This window comes from Schistocerca piceifrons, chromosome 7 (genome assembly GCF_021461385.2).
Source record: "Schistocerca piceifrons isolate TAMUIC-IGC-003096 chromosome 7, iqSchPice1.1, whole genome shotgun sequence".
Taxonomy (NCBI): Eukaryota; Metazoa; Arthropoda; class Insecta; order Orthoptera; family Acrididae; genus Schistocerca; species Schistocerca piceifrons.
Genome location: NC_060144.1, coordinates 583,831,867 through 583,849,524, shown reverse-complemented (window position 1 = coordinate 583,849,524; position 17,658 = coordinate 583,831,867). Strand labels below are relative to the sequence as shown.

Genomic DNA, 17,658 nt, shown 5'->3' with positions numbered 1-17,658 from the left:
CTTGTAGAGTTGGCAATTGGAGTGTATCTACTGTAATTTTGAGCAACTTACTAGATGTATTCTTGTTTGAGAAATGCACTTAGGATTTTTAGTAATTTATTTTGTCTTAGTTACTGTTCTTCACTGAGTGCACTATACATGTTTCATGTTTCTTTTTTTAGAGAATGACACCTAACTTGTATCCTGGACGAAAGTCTGAAAGTGAGGGGGTGGAGAGATAGAAAGAGGCAGATATACATTCATGCATACAGTACTTTCATTATGATGTTGATGTTTTGTGTTTGTTTCATAGAGCTCAAATATATGGAATGGTACTTGAGCAAACATTTGTTGATTGGAATATAATGGGAAATGTGATAAATACAAATATCGTTTCACAACGGATTGCCTGAATATGTATGATTTAATTTTTGATACCATTTTCTCTGGTAGTTTCTTTGCAACTCATGTGTTGCCCTAGGTGAACTGTTGTTGCAAGGAAAATTTTGTTTTTGGTTGTAACTGGTTTTAGTCTACATAGCTCATTTGTGTCAGATTAATTTGTAACTCTGTTTTGGGTTAAGGCGTATATCATCTATATTATCACTAGATGCCAGTAGAATAAGTCTGTGTGTTACAAGTCTTAGAAGGATTTTCCCTTTCTTTAGTAAACTGAATATTAATACTCCATGTGTGTTGTACAGTATCTTATTATGTTTAGTACTGTATACAATAACGTAGTATTAATATTTGAGAAAGCTGATGATACAAAAAGGGCTCCATTCTGGTGTATTGTTTCTAAGTAACTGAAATCAGACATCTAACTAAAAGCTTTGCTTTGAGCTTTTTTTGCATAGCCTAATATTTTTTGTACAGTGCTTTCATTGTGAGTAATTGGAGATCCTGTGCATAGCTTTGTATTTGATTATAGATTTATAAATCACATATCAAATGTTACTTAATTACATAAATATTTTATGCCTTCGTGTCATCTCATTCATCTTGTGTATGTAATTAAATGAAAACTTCTTGAGATAAGCCACAGCCTTGTGACATAAATTTTCAATATGAAATTTTGTTCACATTGATTAATTTCCTTATTAGAAACTACTTTCCTTCTAGGTGTTGTATGATGGGAAACTGTCAAGTGCCATTGTGTTCATGTACAATCCTGTAGCAACAGACAGCCAATTGTGTTTGCAGTCTGCCCCAAAAGGCAATATTTCGTATTTTGTACATACTCCTCATGCGCTTATGCTACAGGTAAGACAAAGGGTTTATATTTTACAGCTATGTGAATCTAATTGTTATAATGATTCAGCAGTTTGATATCTGGTTATTATTTATTTCAGGATGTCAAAGCAGTCATTACTCATTCCATCCACAGTACTCTTAATTCTATAGGGGGAATTCAAGTCCTGTTTCCACTATTTTCACAACTTGATATGCCTTATGACTGTGGTGTTGGAGCAACAGATACCAAGAAAGACTCTTCACTATGGTATGTGTTGTTTCTTGAGTGTTTGGTTCAATTGAGTAAATGCTGCTCCTTTTTTCACTATTGTATTGTGATACTTTAACAAAACAACCTGAAATAAAATTTCAGTTTGGTTCATGTTCACTTGTGTGTTAAGTCACATCTTATTTGTCAGTATTTGCAGTCCTATATTTGCCTCTGGTAGCACCAGCGACTTTACATATGTAGCATGATTGCAGCAGTTGTACAGTGATCCATATTACTAAGAGATTATCCCCAAACTTGGTATCACTTGCCCTTATCTGAAGGCATCCAAGGGCAAGAAAAGTTTGATATTCAGTTGCCATCATAATCTGCTCAGGAAGAGGTGTAATGTTAAAAGACAAGTAATAAGTATAAGACAAGTTTTTCAGTCAGAAACTGCACGCTTGTCTTGAGGTAGCAAAACTGGCAGCTCACAAATATGGGGACTTAATTCCTCCAGTACTCGAAAATGAGAGCACTTAGCAACTTCAAATACATTTTACACATAATTTCAAACATCTGCAAAACTTTTGCTCACAGACCCTCCCTCCTCACAAAGTGATGGGAGGGAAAAATTTTTTAAGGTACCTGCTCATTTTCAAGCTGACCAGCATTGAAGTGCTTATCAAACCAGAGTTTAATTGGATAATGTCCACACAGTGCGCAGTCATGAAAAAGATATGGAGTGGTCTTACAACATGCATGACACATACAACAGATGAAGTAGCACTAAATGCTGTGTCTGTTCTACGATGATGTGTTTTGAGGATATTATTTAAATATATCAGCGGAATTTTACTTTGATAAAAACTTTTAGTGCAAGTGTGTTTTGCAAATGAATGGCTATATTTGAAACTAGTCACCAGTATGTAGTAAATATAACTCTAAGAATAATTTAAATAAAGAGTTCTCAAAATGAAGTTGGAACTACAAAAAATTTTTAATGCTTACTACATTTTCACTGTTCATGCAGTAAAACTTCAGCATCAGGTATGATGTTTTAATTTGTTTCTTCTTTACTACTGATTCCGTTTGCAACACAATTTGCAGACAGTATCCACATATATCATTGAATGTACCTGAAAAGTTATATCAGTATATGACACACAGTTCTGGAGATGCAACAACATACATGTTGAGATGCTATAAGTCTTTTGTAAAAGGATATTGTAGGAAAGTTCTACTTTTGCATTAAAGGAGACCACTCACTGAAAAGCAGAAGCGTTCAGTCATCAACAGGCACACCCACAAAAAGAAACAAAACTCAATTGCTCTCAGAGTATCCCTTTTTCGAGCTAGAGTACAAATGTACTTTGAAGTATGCCTGTCAACAACTTGATGCTTGTGATTTTCGGTAAATGTTTCCTTTAATCCAAAAATATGTAAAGTAAACCAAAATTTGAAGCTATTTTATACATGGAAGTCTGACACTGGTCCCCATCAGCAGTGTTGGGCTGGGCTAGCACTTGGATGGGTGACCATCCTGTCTGCTGAGAGCTGTTGGCAAGCAGGATGCACTAAGCCCTTGTGATGCCAGTTGAGGAGTTACTTGGTAGAGGAGTAGTGGCTGTGGTCACAAAAACCGACAGTGGCCGGGAGAGCGATGTGGTGACAACATGGCCCTCCATATCCACATCCAGTGACACCCATGCGCTGAGGATCACACGGTGAACGCCCAGTACTGTTGGGCCTTCAAGGTCCTATTTATACAAAACATGAATTCGTGGAAGTAAACCAGTTTCTATTATAAACTGATGCTGTTATTGAAATTTGTAGTGGTAGTTAATAGTAAATGCAACATGATGTTACATCTGCAATTCATGACTCTTGACTGTGCATTTATAGTTTAAAAAAGTCGAACAATGGAAAATCCAGGATGGGGTAATGACCGTATTATGAAAAGAATGGATTGTTATTCACCATATATTGGAGATGTTGACTCACAGACAGGCACTACAAAAAGACTGCTAAACAAGTAAGCTTTCTTCCAAAAGGCCTTCTTCTGAAGTTGACAAGACACACACACACACACACACACACACACACACACACACACACACACACACACACACACCACTCTGGCTCTCAAATGTATTTGAGTGAGCAGTAAGTTGGAGAACTGGTTCCTCAGGCAAATTCGATACTGACATGAAAAGCATTGGAAAAGTGGTATGCAAGATATTTACAGGGTATTCAAAAAAATGTATCGAATACTTTGAGAGGTGGTAGTATTCATCAAAAGAAAAATAAGTCCAGTAAACATGGGTCTGGAAATGCATATTTTGTCCGATAAACACTTGTTTACAGAAGGTGTTCAACATGGCATCCATTCATGACAGTGCACCCCTCTGCCCTCCAGCCTAAGAAATGACGTGTCCTTTGAAGTGTACCTGGTTGTTGTTGCACCTGCTGTCATGCATCAAAGACCAGTTCCTTCAGGTGCCCCATAACCAAAAGTTCGGGGGACTGACATCTGGGGAACGAGCAGGCTGAGATGTGGGGCCCCTCTGACCAATCCAGCGGTACTGAAATGTCTGCGTCAGATGTTCACACAAATTGTTATGAATTTTTGCTGGTGCACAATTATACATGAATCACATTTGTATTCATTACTGCAGTGGCACAGCATCCAGTATGGTAGGCAATTTGTTAAAGAGAAAGTCCAGATAATGCAGCCCAGTTAAGCTCAGTGGTAGTATGTATAGCCCTATTAATCTATCGTCAAGTACACCTATACATATGTTGATTGAGAATTTTTCTTGATGCCCACTTTCCTGAATTGCTTGGGAATCTACATCTGCCCATACATGCTGGTTATGGAAATTCACAACCTGTCTCTTGTGAACCTGCCTCATCAGTTAACGAGACCTTGGATTTAACTACGAGACTCCAGCGGACTTCTGCAGCAGCCGTTGACAGAACCACTGTCTGCTATGATGATCCTGTGGCTTAGGGTTTGAATGCACTGTTGTTGTGGGTACAGTAACTGTTCATGAAGTAGGTAGAGTACTGCGAATAAGACATCACAATACCCTGCCTGCACATTTGACGGAGTGCCAATGCTAAGACTGTACTAATATCTGCAACAAAGCGTCACACGGCCCTTCCTGTAATCAAATGTTTATTTAGGAAACAAATGTTTTCAGGACCCATGTTTATGGGAATTATTTTTCTTGTTTGGAAGAGTACAGCCACCTCTTAAAGTATTTAACACTTTTTTTGAACACACTGCATTTATAAGTCTGGAAGACTTTGGTTGCCAAATAGGCATTGAGTAACTACAGATACTCACCAGTGAAGGTATTGTGCAGCTGAAATGCATATTGACAAGTAGAATATTGTCACCCAGATCCTTCTTCAGGTAAGCTGGGGCATTATGTTTTAGTGAATGAGTGAGTGAGTGAGTGTGTGTGTGTGTGTGTGTGTGTGTGTGTGTGTGTGTGTGTGTGTGTGTGTGCGTGTGCGTTTGTGCGTTTGTGTGTGTGTGTGTGTGTGTGTGTGTGTGCTGAAGAACAAAAGTATAGTTTTACAAGGATCTGTGAGTTATGTACAATGATGTTTTGTTTACATTGCTTTACAAACAGATTAGCTGACAAATCCTGTACATAGAAACTCTGCTACTTTCAAAGAAACCACTGTGTCTTCACTTATACTCTTAATTGTTTTACGTATTAGCACGTACAAATGTAACTACAGGAAAACCCCCTTTCTACACTTTTCAGTGGAGTGACACAAAAATGTGTAAAATACAGGAAAGTGTGAAATACAAGAAAGCATAGGAAATACAACAAGTGAAAGTGAATAAATTACTCTTACTGTCATTCTCTTTATATTGTTCGAAATACAGAATTAAAACAGTTTAAATTTTGCCTATTTAAAAAATCTGAAGTAATTAATTATTTTCGTTTGTTTCTAACATCAGTTAGCTCTAGTTGTCTCTCCACCATATACAAAGCATGAAATGCATTATCACCACCTGATGCACTACCAATGTGCTGCCTCAAAATATTAGTAGCTTTCATAGATTCTCTACTGTTAGGCACAACTGTTTCTTATCATCATCATCTCGTTTGGTAATGGTATTATCTATTGTTGACACCTCTGAAGGGACGACTGAAACACCAACACTGACATACGTAAATGTAGATGAAACATAGACAGTAAGCTTATCGCAGAAAAATCTGTATTCTCAGACAAATCTCCTTCCAGTGGTGTGTGTGTGTGTGTGTGTGTGGGTGGGTGGGTGGGTGTGGTTTCTGTGAACTTAAATCCTGCTTTCATGAAACAGTCAGAAATAGTCAAAGGAGTCACATCACTTCATTTTTTTGGCTGCATAATACATCGTAATACATAGCATCCAAAAGCGATATGGTCATAGATTTTGGGTCCATGCCATTATCATGCATAAATATAGTCTTTGTAATAAGCATTTTTCTGTATTTACATTTAAATGAATGGGTGATTCTCAAATGCAACAGTTGAAGCTCCCATGTACAATTAAGAAGCAGGCACACTAACTTCATATTTCTGAGCTGCAGATTGTCAGGGAGTGGTGGACATGTCTAGCACCCTGTACCTGCATGGTGGATGTAAAGACAGGACTGGTCATCCATGCAGTGCTGTCGGAATAGTAATTAGTGGGCAGGGTTCTCACATTTTTGAAACGCTTTGGCTTTTTAAGTATAACAGTTACTAATGGAGGTAATTTTTCAGATGCTTTAGTAATGACCATAAGTGAAACAGTGGTTACTCAGAATGAGATTTTCACTCTGCAGCGGAGTGTGTGCTGATATGAAACTTCCTGGCAGATTAAAACTTTGTGTCGGACCGAGACTCGAACTCGGGACCTTTGCCTATTGCGGGCAAGTGCTCTACCAACTGAACTACCCAAGCACGACTCACGCCCCGTTCTCACAGCTTTACTACTGCCAGTACCTCATCTCCTACCTCCAAACTTTACAGAAGCTCTCCTGGGAACCTTGAAGAACTAGCACTCCTGAAAGAAAGGATAATGCGGAGACATGGCTTAACCACAGCCTGGGTTATGTTTCCAGAATGAGATTTTCACTCTGCAGTGGGGTGTGCACTGATACGAAACTTCCTGGCAGATTAAAACTTTGTGCCGGACCGAGACTCAAACTCGGGACCTTTGCCTTTTGTGGGCAAGTGCTCTACCAACTGAGCTATCCAAGTACGACTTTCGCTCCGTCCTCACAGCTTTACTACTGCCAGTACCTTGTCTCCAGTCAGTTGGTAGAGCACTTGCCCGCGATAGGTAAAGGTCCCGAGTTCGAGTCTCAGTCCAGCACACAGTTTTAATCTGCCAGGAAGTTTAGTGCTTACTCAGTTTCCCACTGTGGCAATTCTTGTCTTTGAAACATAAAATCTTATTTGATAATATGTTATAAAGTCCAATTTTGTCAACATTAAAAATATTTTTTGGATCATAGTCTTTAAATATATTTTACAGTTCTTTCTTCCATTCGTCCACAGTTCCACTATCAACACTTAAATTTTCACCTCAGTATGTTGTGAGTTGTAAATTGATTGATCCGACTGTACAGTGCCATGAAGTTGGTGATCCCCATTCTTGCAGTGAACTGAAATGCCTTTTCTCTCAGTATGTTGCCATCAAGTGGAATTTCTGACACTCTCGTGCTAACAAACCGCTCTACAATGAATTTATCCAAACAATCATGTACTGATGACCAAACATATTTATGTTTTTTTGCTGTGGACCCAAATTGTCTCACGTTGACTTTGATGTTGGGCCAATTTCCCACAGTTGTGTTCAGGGTAAAAGCAGAAAGTCGTAGGTCCTTTGCTAAACGAACTCTCGATTCAACATGGAAAATTACACATTGTAGAATCATCATTTTTTGCCACAGAAATACATTTCGCATCTTTTCTAATAATTTCAGTCACAGGAATCGCACATTTTTTTGCGTTAGTTCTCAGCCACTGCCTTCTTGATAATCACAAAGACGGAATGTTTGGTCATGTCAGTGATGTAAATAAAATGTGGAAGCAAAAGTCTTTCATGAAACCACATCAAAAAGATATATGTGTTCTAATGTGAGGCTTGTTATTGATAATTTTTGTAAAATTTTGGTGAATGAAACTTGTAACACAGTGTTGGTGAAAACACTAAGATTGGCAATATTCATAAACATAGATCAATAGGCACAAAATCTACTGCTTGTTGCCAACAAGGAGGTCACTTGGCTCAGGGACATCCTAGATGAGAAAGAGGATGGAAATTGTCATCATATCATGGAGCATGTCGAGGAGGAATGTTTATGTCTGACATCAGGTCATACAACCTAAGAGTGCATGCCTTGTACAGATTAGCATATTTCACATGAAATGATTTGTGAAATCCCATTATAGAGACAGCCATCCTAATAACTGGTTCTTATTTGTATAAATGACTGTGAAATTAAAGCTGTTGTTATACGATGCAATATTGCTACTAGAGTCAGTATCATCTGATCGTGATTATTATTAAGACAGTGACTCAGCATACTTTCCCACCCTTTGAAACACTGTGAACCTATAATACAGGTGGCCGTGATCAACACACTGACAATGAAAATCTTGCTTACCACACTAATGCTATGTTACATGATCAATAACTTTGTGTATAGTCTGTGTTTTCTGCTTTGTTCCAAAGCTGTCGCTGACCAGTAATACGATGCAGTTTTTGTAGAAATCTGTCTGAAAATCAGTGTTAAAGGTTGTGGTAATGTCAAGGAAAACTTGAAATGCAGGAAATGTTGTAACATGGATTTGTTAGTGAAGGGAAAGCATTGTACTGAGAGAATAGTACTGCTGTTCATACAGGCAAAAGTGAATGTGAAAAATGGGAAAATGTAAAATGCGGGAACTTAAAAACAGGATTTTGCTGTGTACGATTGTTAGTGAAAGAAGCATTTCTGTAAGAAATAAGTGTAAAGAACAACAGTGGAAATTCATGGATGGAATTTATTATAAGAGAAGCCTTATATTATATATAGCCATAACAAAGTTATGCTTTCTCAGAATACAGGTATTTAATTATAAAAGAGAACTTGCTTATTAAGTTAATTAGAGTTGTTTTAAACTTGTGTATTTCCTTATGCATTTTTAAACAAAGTGTGTCCAAAAGTCTCCCAGCATCTATTGCTACTTGTTCTAAAGATGCAGCACTGGAACTAATTATATGTGGACCTCTTCCTGATATTGCAACAGTGTTTTATTTTCCAGGAGCACTTTCAACTGAAGTCTGATAATGAAGAAACATATGTGATTTGGATCACAACCTTTTGTTTACCGGCTACTGAGTTCAATCTGTGCTGCAGATAATCTTCAGGTCTAGATGGAACAGGAAACAGAGGCAACAACAATAAAAATTACAATAGTGTGACATTACAAACATTACCATCAGAGGCTGCACAATTAACAACAAAATATTATGAGAACCCACACATACCTGGCACCGCAGAGGTTGGGAGTGGGGTAAAAACTTTTTTTATATAATTGTGTGACGTTCTGCATGACATAGGCTAGTATATTAAAGCTGCATCAAAGAGATTCCTCCACCATAAAATAAACTAAAATAAATAATGAAATCAAGGATTAAAAGACATGATGATGAAATAGATTTACATGATAGAATGTGTTATTCAATAAAAGATAAAACAGATGTAAAAAACAACCTCACAGTACAGTGTGCATCATACATTTTTGTTATCATTGTATATCTTAAAAGACAGAGCAGAATTAACAAACATGTCTAATCGGCCTAGTCTGAGTCTTCCATCTGTCAAGAAATAACTTTATGAGAACTGGGTGAAGAGGAGGAAGGGGATACAGTTGTAAAAATAATTGTAGCTAAATGCATCCATAATTTGTAGTAACTGAAAAAATCTTCAGTAATTTTTGTAACTATGTCCCTTCCCTTCCTCTCTCTTCACCTGTTTCTTAGCTCACAGTAATTGTCGTCAGTATAATTGTATTCTTACTCATTAAGATGAAGGCCAAGTCTTAAAGTTGTATTTTGACAGAGGGAAGACTCAAACTGGCTTGATTAGATATGTCTGTTAATTCTGCACTGTCTTCTAAAGTATACAAATGAGAACAAATGAACACACTGTACTGTGAGGTTGTTTTTTTTTTACTTCTGTTTTTACCTCTTTATATATGACACAACATACATACAGATATTTACTTCGTAACATGTCTTTTATTCCTTTATTTTATTATTTATTTCAGTTTATTTTATGACAAAGGTATCACCTTGATGCTGTTTTAATATATTGGCCTACGACATATGCACACACCATGTGACTGTGCAAAAAATTTGTTATACCACCCACAACCTTAATATTTTTATGTCATTTGACAAATTGCTATTTGTGGCACCAGGTTCGTGTGGGTTATTGTAATATTTCGATTTTAATTGTGCAGCCTGTGATGGTAATGTTTGTGATGTCACACTTTCGTAATTTTTGTTGTTGTTCCCATTTTTTCCTGTTCCAATTAGATTTAAAGATTATCTGCAGCACAGATTGAAACTGATAGTTGGTGATAACTGAAGTGAACCAGATGGTGTTCATTTATTTGTAATGACAGCAGAGATCATAGTTTCTCACAGCATTGTGTCAATTATATAAAGTCAGATACACTGAAATTATAATTTTTTAGCAATTTTCGTGAAGAATGCTTCAGTTCTGCAGCTTAGGTCAGGGCTTTGTGTAGGCTGGTTCAACAAATTGTCTCGATTTTCCTCAAACCAAGAGCTTTATTGTGGTCATAGAGGGAAGATCCAATTCTAAACTATGGCCATGTTGTGGGAAATATACTACCATCTATTTTTTTTATTAACATCCGTGTTTATTTTGCCATTATCCAGAGTGTGCAATCTGAGCAAGAACTTGGATAAGCAGTCTATACCATCACATTGCCTCCACTGCATTTTTCTGTTGTGTTAGCATACACAATTAAATATGGGATTTGTGCAGAAGGTAATGCATAACATTTTTTTTTTTAATTATTATTCAGATAGGTTCAATAACTTAAAACTGTTTTAAGTATAACCTTTCTGCATCAGTACATATTTGTCAGCATGATTTCCATGCTTATTACATGCATCATAAGCTTTCTGGAACTCCTCAGTCGGGATGCTCTTCAGGGAAACTGTCAAAGAAGTGTGCACATTGTCCACCAACTCCAGATACTTTCCTTTGAGATCCCTTCTCACCTGAGGGGGAAAAAAAAAAAAAGGTCCCCCGGGATCAGGTAGGGACTGTAGGGTGGCTGTGACATTGTTGCCACGCCAATACAGGTCAATTAGGCTGTGACAACAAAGACGATGTGAGCCGGTGTGTTGTCGTGGTGCAATTTCCACAATGTGCAGAACTTCTTTCAGACATGGGTGATCCTGTGTTTCAGTCTCTGGAGCACTACCTTGGGAAATTGGGTAAGTCTAAAAATCCCAACATCAAGTGACCACTCATTTGACTGTCTGAATTCAGCAGCTAGTGCACGCGTCACATGGTCATCCATTCATGATGTTGAAGGGCATCCTGTGTGGGCCTCGTTGGTGACCTCTTCTCAACCTTCTCTAAACACCTTGTGCCACTTGTTTGACTGTGGTCTGGAAAGGCAGTCAACCACCAAGGCTTCCTTAATTAATCCAAAAGTTTCAGGCAGTGTTTTGTTGAGCCTCACACACAACTTCATCACATAGCGTTGCTGTAAAGATTTCTCCATTGTAAGTTTGATGTGACCACTACGTAGAAGTTCACAGAAGAAGCTGTCCTAATCCTCCAGGAGTTCAGAGCCAATTGAGTGACTTACCTCTGGAAAGCTAAATGTAACCCTCATCCTTCCCAATCAGTTCGACTGCCGTGCGACATGTAGTTGCATCACAGAAAATTGGGACACATTACTTTTCAGATACACCCTGTAAGATCTGCCAAGAATATGCCAAGGAAACAGATACTTATCTGAGTCTCGCATCATGTACTGTGAGTTACCACTTCATAAAACTACTTCTGCAGCTGCATATAACAGTGATGGCATTATTTGTGCACTGATTTCCAATCCTGCAAGTATGGAGGAAACTGTAGAGAGGTTCAAATGGCTCTGAGCACTATGGGACTTAACATCTATGGTCATCAGTCCCCTAGAACTTAGAACTACTTAAACCTAACTAACCTAAGGACATCACACACATCCATGCCCGAGGCAGGATTCGAACCTGCGACCGTAGCGGTCACGTGGTTCCTGACCAAAGCGTCTAGAACCGCACGGCCACATCGGCTGGCTGTAGAGAGGAGCATTGTCTGTAATGGCATAAGGTGCCCTCATTAGTGATATTATATATTTGTTTTTTATGATCGGTGTAACTGTGTGACATGTTTGTGTTGGAATGGTTTATTTTGTGTGAATCCAGTCGTGCCATATTTACTGTCCTTCAGGTCTCTGTGTTGATTCATTCAGACTGAAAATACATTTGTGATGATCACAAATTTGCCCATAATTATATTGAACCAGATTTGTTGCCTGACCTACATAGAGGATTTGTGGCTTCAAATGAGTGTTTTTAGATATCAGTGTGGTTGTGTCCAAGGGAGACTGTACACCCACCAGGAGAGCCGTAGCTCAAAGGCTAAAGTGTCCTTGTGCCATTACATGTTTCTGTGTACTAAGTGTGCTTCAATTGGGCATAAGTGAGTGGTTGATTTCCTTCGTTTTTGTTAATTGTTTTTGTATTGGAATTTCCAGTTTTGTAGCATACGGGCTACATAAAGGTTTTAATCAACTTTCACTGAGGTAAGGCATTTGTCAAGCAATTTCCATTGCATGGCATTCATGATAGCCTTCTGCTGTACATTTGTTTTTATATGTAGTCGGAACGTTATGTTTATATTGTGGTACCACTTACTTTAAAATTTTCTCTGTTGATGCACTTGTAGCTGACACCAAAAAGGATGATGTCTTCAACTCAGTAGTTTTGTATGTTACTTGATATAGTAAATGATAAGTATCTGTCAGCTCATACACAAATGTGGCTCAGCAATCTTACTTATTGGGCACAAGGCACGTGTTATTGTTGTTATTGTGATCGTCTGTTCAAAGACTCGTTTGAGCAGCTCTCCATGAAACTTTATCCTGAGCAAGCCTCTGCATGTCCAAATAACTACTGTAACCGACATCTATTTCAATCTGCTTACTGTCTTCATCTCTTGGTCCCCCTCCCCCCACACTTTCCTCCAATACTACATTGGTGATCCCTTGATGTCCCAGAATGTGTCCTGTCAACTGATCCCTTCTTCTAGTCAGATTGTACTACAAATTTCTTTTCTCCTCAGTTCTATTCAGTACCACCTCATTGTTATGTGATCTACCCACATAATCTTCAGCAGCGTTTTGTAGTACCACATTTCAGAACCATATTCTCTCATCTTGTCTAAACGTTTTATCACCCATTTTTCACTTCCATACATGGCTACACTCCACATAATTTCAAAAAAGACTTCCAAACACTTAAAGGTCAGAAATTCCCATTACAAACTTATAGGACATGTAGAGGGTAGTGAGTACATAACATTTTGAATAGGAACCCATGTCTGGAATCGTATCGTTTCTGTTCTATGAAAGTTTCAACTAAGATGTGTACCTCGTGAACGTCTGCTTAGGGCAAGAGAAACATCTCAGAGTTCCCTGTCCTGGTATGCAACAAGGTAGACACGATGAGTGTACTATGTCAAACAATCCCCAGATGTCACTTATTGTCTGCTTTGCTGTGAGACCGAGTCAATACCTGTGCATCACCGATAGAGGAAACATGGTGCAGTACATGTTTGCGAAATACACAGACATGCTCCTTGTGTGTTGCAAAGCTCGAGGTAATGGAAGAGCTGCTAGTCGGCTGTATCGCGAACGTTTTCCACACCGTCGCACTTCATCACACAAACTGTTTGCCCAAGTTACACAACGGCTATGAGAAACGGGTACCTTCACTGTGAGGAGGCAGGATTGTGGTGCTCCATGGCGATGCCGCACTCCCGAATTTGAAGAAGGTGTACTACGTCATATTGAAGACAGCCTGTCAATGAGTTCGCGAACAATTGCACGTGCAATGCTAGTTAGTCACAGTACCATCTTGGACGTCCTGCATGAGCAACAATTACATCCATACCACTTACAAAGAGTACACGCTATGGGTCCAGCAGACTCTCCACAATGCGTCGCCTTCTGCACATTGTTCCTGCACCATTGCATTGACGTACCCCTGTTTCCACGTCGAGTTCTCTTCACAGATGAATGTTGGTTCACAAGGGATTGTGCTCTGAATGCTCGAAATAGCCATGTGTGAGGGGACGAAAACCCTCATGCCACACATGTACAGGGATTTCAAGACCGGTTTGGAATTAACGTGTGGGCAGTTACTCTGGATGGTCATGTGATTGGACCATACTTCCTTCCATCCAAGCTCATGGGTCCTGCATACTCAGTCTTCCTACGACACGTAATGGACCCGTTCTTGAAAGCTGTGCCATTGAATGGCCATCAGGAAATGTGGTTTCAGCATGATGGAGCACCACCTCACTTTTTACTGACTGTCCGGAGACATCTCAACAGATGGTATGGTGAAAGATGGATAGGCTGTGATGTTCCAATTTCTTGGCAGCCACACTTGCCGGATTTAACCCCTATGGACTACTTCTTGTGGGGTCATATGAAGAGCCTAATTTATGAGACACCTGTAGAGACAGAGGAAGATCTGCTGGCATGAGCTCTGGCCACTGCACAAGACATTGAAGAGACACCAGGTGGGATGGAGAGATTGTACCAGAACATGCTTTGGAGGTACAATGTGTGTAACAACATTGGTGGCCGCCACATCGAGCTGTTGTTGTAATGCATCGGTACATTGTGGCTGGTGCCGTAGATGCTGGGTTCTTGTTGTTGTCAACTAATGTAAACCATAAGGTGTACATTGTAATGAAAATGCATAAGTAATAACGGAACAAGTCAGTATTCTTTTCAAATGGATTGCAACAACTGTACTGGGTCACGCCTAAGTACATTCCTCACGTGGATGTGGATGAGATAATCATCTGCATTGAAACTGTCATAGAATGGAAACAATAAGTTTCTGGACATTGGTTCCTATTCAAAATGTTATGTACTCACTACCCTCTACATGTCCTAGAAGTTCGTAAAGGATATTTCTGACCACCCTGTATATTCAGTGTTTACAAATTTCTCTTCTTCAGAAATGTTTTTCTTGCCATTGCCAGCATACATTTCATATCTTGTCTACTGTGGCCATCAACTGTTACTTTACTACCCAAATAACAAAGCTCATATACTACTTTAAGAATCTCATTTAGTGATCGAATTCCCTCAGCATTGCCTGATTTCATTCAAATACATTTCATTAAACTTGTTTTGCTTTGGTTGATGTCACCTTATATCATTCTTTCAAGATACTGAGTTGTAGTCAAATCTTTGAAGTACACAGTCCACAAAAATATCACAGAATCATGCATGCATGCATTGATGTATCTGATTGTCTGTACTTGGTGTGCACCAGGCCTGAAAATGGCATTAATGTGATGCCAAAACCGGTCGCCTAAATAAAATAACTTCTGAAACATATGACTGTTTGGCGAGTTTTCTTTGGTAAATACCTGACCATTCACTGTCTCATATCCACAATGAGTCAACAGATTTCAGGACATTGTCCGTTCTGTCAACCACTATTCCAAGTCCTGTGCTGTCTCTGACAGAATTAAAAAGTCACTGGCAATCCTCGAAGTTTTTATTTCTTCTCCCTGAATTTTAATTCCTGTTCCAAATTTTTCTTTGGTTTCCTTTGCTGCTTGCTCAATTTACAGGTTGGATAACATCAGGGATAGACTATAAACCTGCCTGACTTTCTTCTCAGTCACTACTGTCTGGTTTTTGTACAAGTTGTAAATAACCTTTCACTCCCTGTATTTTACTCTTGCTACGCTTAAAATTTCAAAGAAATTACTCCAGTCAACATTCTCAGAAGCATTCTGTAAATCTACAAATGCTATAAACATAGATTTGCCCTCCCTTAACCTAAGAGAAATCATAGGGTCAGTATTTCCGTACATGTTCCTACATTTCTGCAGAATCCAAACTGATCTTTCCTGAGGAGGTTGGCTTCTACCAGTTTTTGCATTCTTCTGTAAAGAATTTACTTTAGTATTTTGTGATCATGACTTACTAAACTGATAGTTTGGTAATATTGACATATGTCAATATCTGCTTTCTTTGGATTTGGAATTATTGTGTTCTTCTTGAAAAATGAGGGTATTTCTCCTGCCTGGCTACCCCCATAGCCTTGTTTTGACTCAAGTCTTTCACTGCTCTATCAGATTCTTCTCACATTATCATATCTCCTGTATCATTTTCTGTTGCCTTTAAGTTCATCTTCCTTGTATAGATCCTCTATACACTCCTGTATCCTTTCAACTTTATCTTCTTTGCCTAGCACTGGTTTTCCATCTGAGGTTGTGAGACTCATACCCCTGCTTCTTCTTTCTGGAGAGCCTCTTTAATTTTTCTGTTGGTCATTTCTATCTTTACCTTAGTGATATACGCTTTGAAATCCTTTCATTTGTCCTCTAGGCATTTCTGTTTAGCTATTTTTCACTTCCAATCAATCTAATTTTTTTGGACGTTTATATTCACTTTCATGTGCTTCATTTGGTGCATTTTTATATTTTATCCTATCATCAATTAAATTCAGTGTCTCTTGGGTTATCCAAGGATTTGTACTGGACCTAGTCTTTCTAGCTATTTGGTCCTCTGCTGCCCTCACTATTTCATTTGTCAAAGCTACCCATTTGTGATATTCCTTTCCCCTGTTCTTGTGAATCGTTATGTAATGCTCCCTCTGTAAATATATAAATTTTCTCCCCTCTTCTCTTTTCTTTTTCTACACATCTTTTCACTTCTTTGTTTGTGTTCACTCATTCACATGTTTCATAGCCATACATCCGGAATGATTTGTTGTTCGTACTACATACCACTACATTCTTCACCTGTTTCTTACTGTACAGTAATGGTAGTCGTTATATTTGTATTTATCAATTCCACTCATATAGTTCTTGTAGATATTATTTTGAATATTATTTTGGCCACAATGAACTACCTTTGGAGAACTGCGACATATTAATACACCTAAAATAACAACAATGTTTTGTGTCTATCTCCAGTACTGTTACGTGTTTCAGTCAACATCTCATAATCATCTGGAGTTTGATTTGTGGGTTTGACCTTTTATGTATTATTTGCAAGAAGTATCAGCTTGATACACTTAGTACTCTGGAGGCCACTCAAACTAAAGTCAGTTTCTTTCCTTATCAGCAAGTCTTCATCGTTTGTTCTTGCTGGTGTGGCACTCTTTATCTATTCGCAATTTAGAGTTCTCTTTTCCAAACTATTTCTTTTATCAAACTATCTTTGTCTCATCGTACGTTAAAAACATTTAATGGTAGAATAACAACAATATTGAAAGGACAGAGTGCTACTCACCACATAGAGGAGCCTTGGAGTCACAAAAAGGTGCTTTGAAAAGAGTACTAGAAATATATAAGCTTTTGAACAAAGTCCTTTCTCAGAAGTAGAACTCTCACACATTCACACAGCAGCAACTCATATACACATGGCTGCTGTCTCTTTCTGTCAAGGCCTGACTGTGACTGTGTCTGACATAAGCAGAAATCTACTGGGATGGGTGATGGGAGTAAGAAGCAGGCACAGCATGGGTAGGGGAAGGGATAGCAGGATAGGGATAGGGGAAGATGATAGCGCTGAATATGGGAGCATGCAGTGAAGTGATGGGAACAGACCATTCCAGATGCATTGGTGGGACAGAGGGCATGTGGCTACATGTAGTGATAGCAGAGGTGGGGATAGGCAGATGGAGGCCAGGAATTACAGAAATGAAGACTATGTTCTAGGGAAAGTTCCCAACTGCATGATTCAGAAAAGATCGTGTTGGTAGAAAGAATACAAATAGCAGAGACTGTGAAGCAGTTATTAAAGTGAAGCACATTGTGTAGGGCGGCATGTTCAGCAACTGGGTGGTCTAGCTGTCCCCTGACTACAGTTTGGTGGTGATCATTTGTGTGGACCAACACTTTGTT

The 17,658-nt window shown here is 38.7% G+C and overlaps 1 protein-coding gene across 1 annotated transcript in view; it reads left to right on the top strand.

Moving 5' to 3' along the window:
* The window catches only part of LOC124804992 (neurobeachin), a 1,009,542-nt gene that overhangs the window by 50,801 nt on the left and 941,083 nt on the right, over positions 1-17,658 (top strand). Inside the window, exons 9-10 of the mRNA XM_047265386.1 lie at positions 1,102-1,242; positions 1,332-1,480. Coding sequence (XP_047121342.1) covers positions 1,102-1,242; positions 1,332-1,480 — 290 coding nt within the window. The remainder of the gene's footprint in view (positions 1-1,101; positions 1,243-1,331; positions 1,481-17,658) is intronic.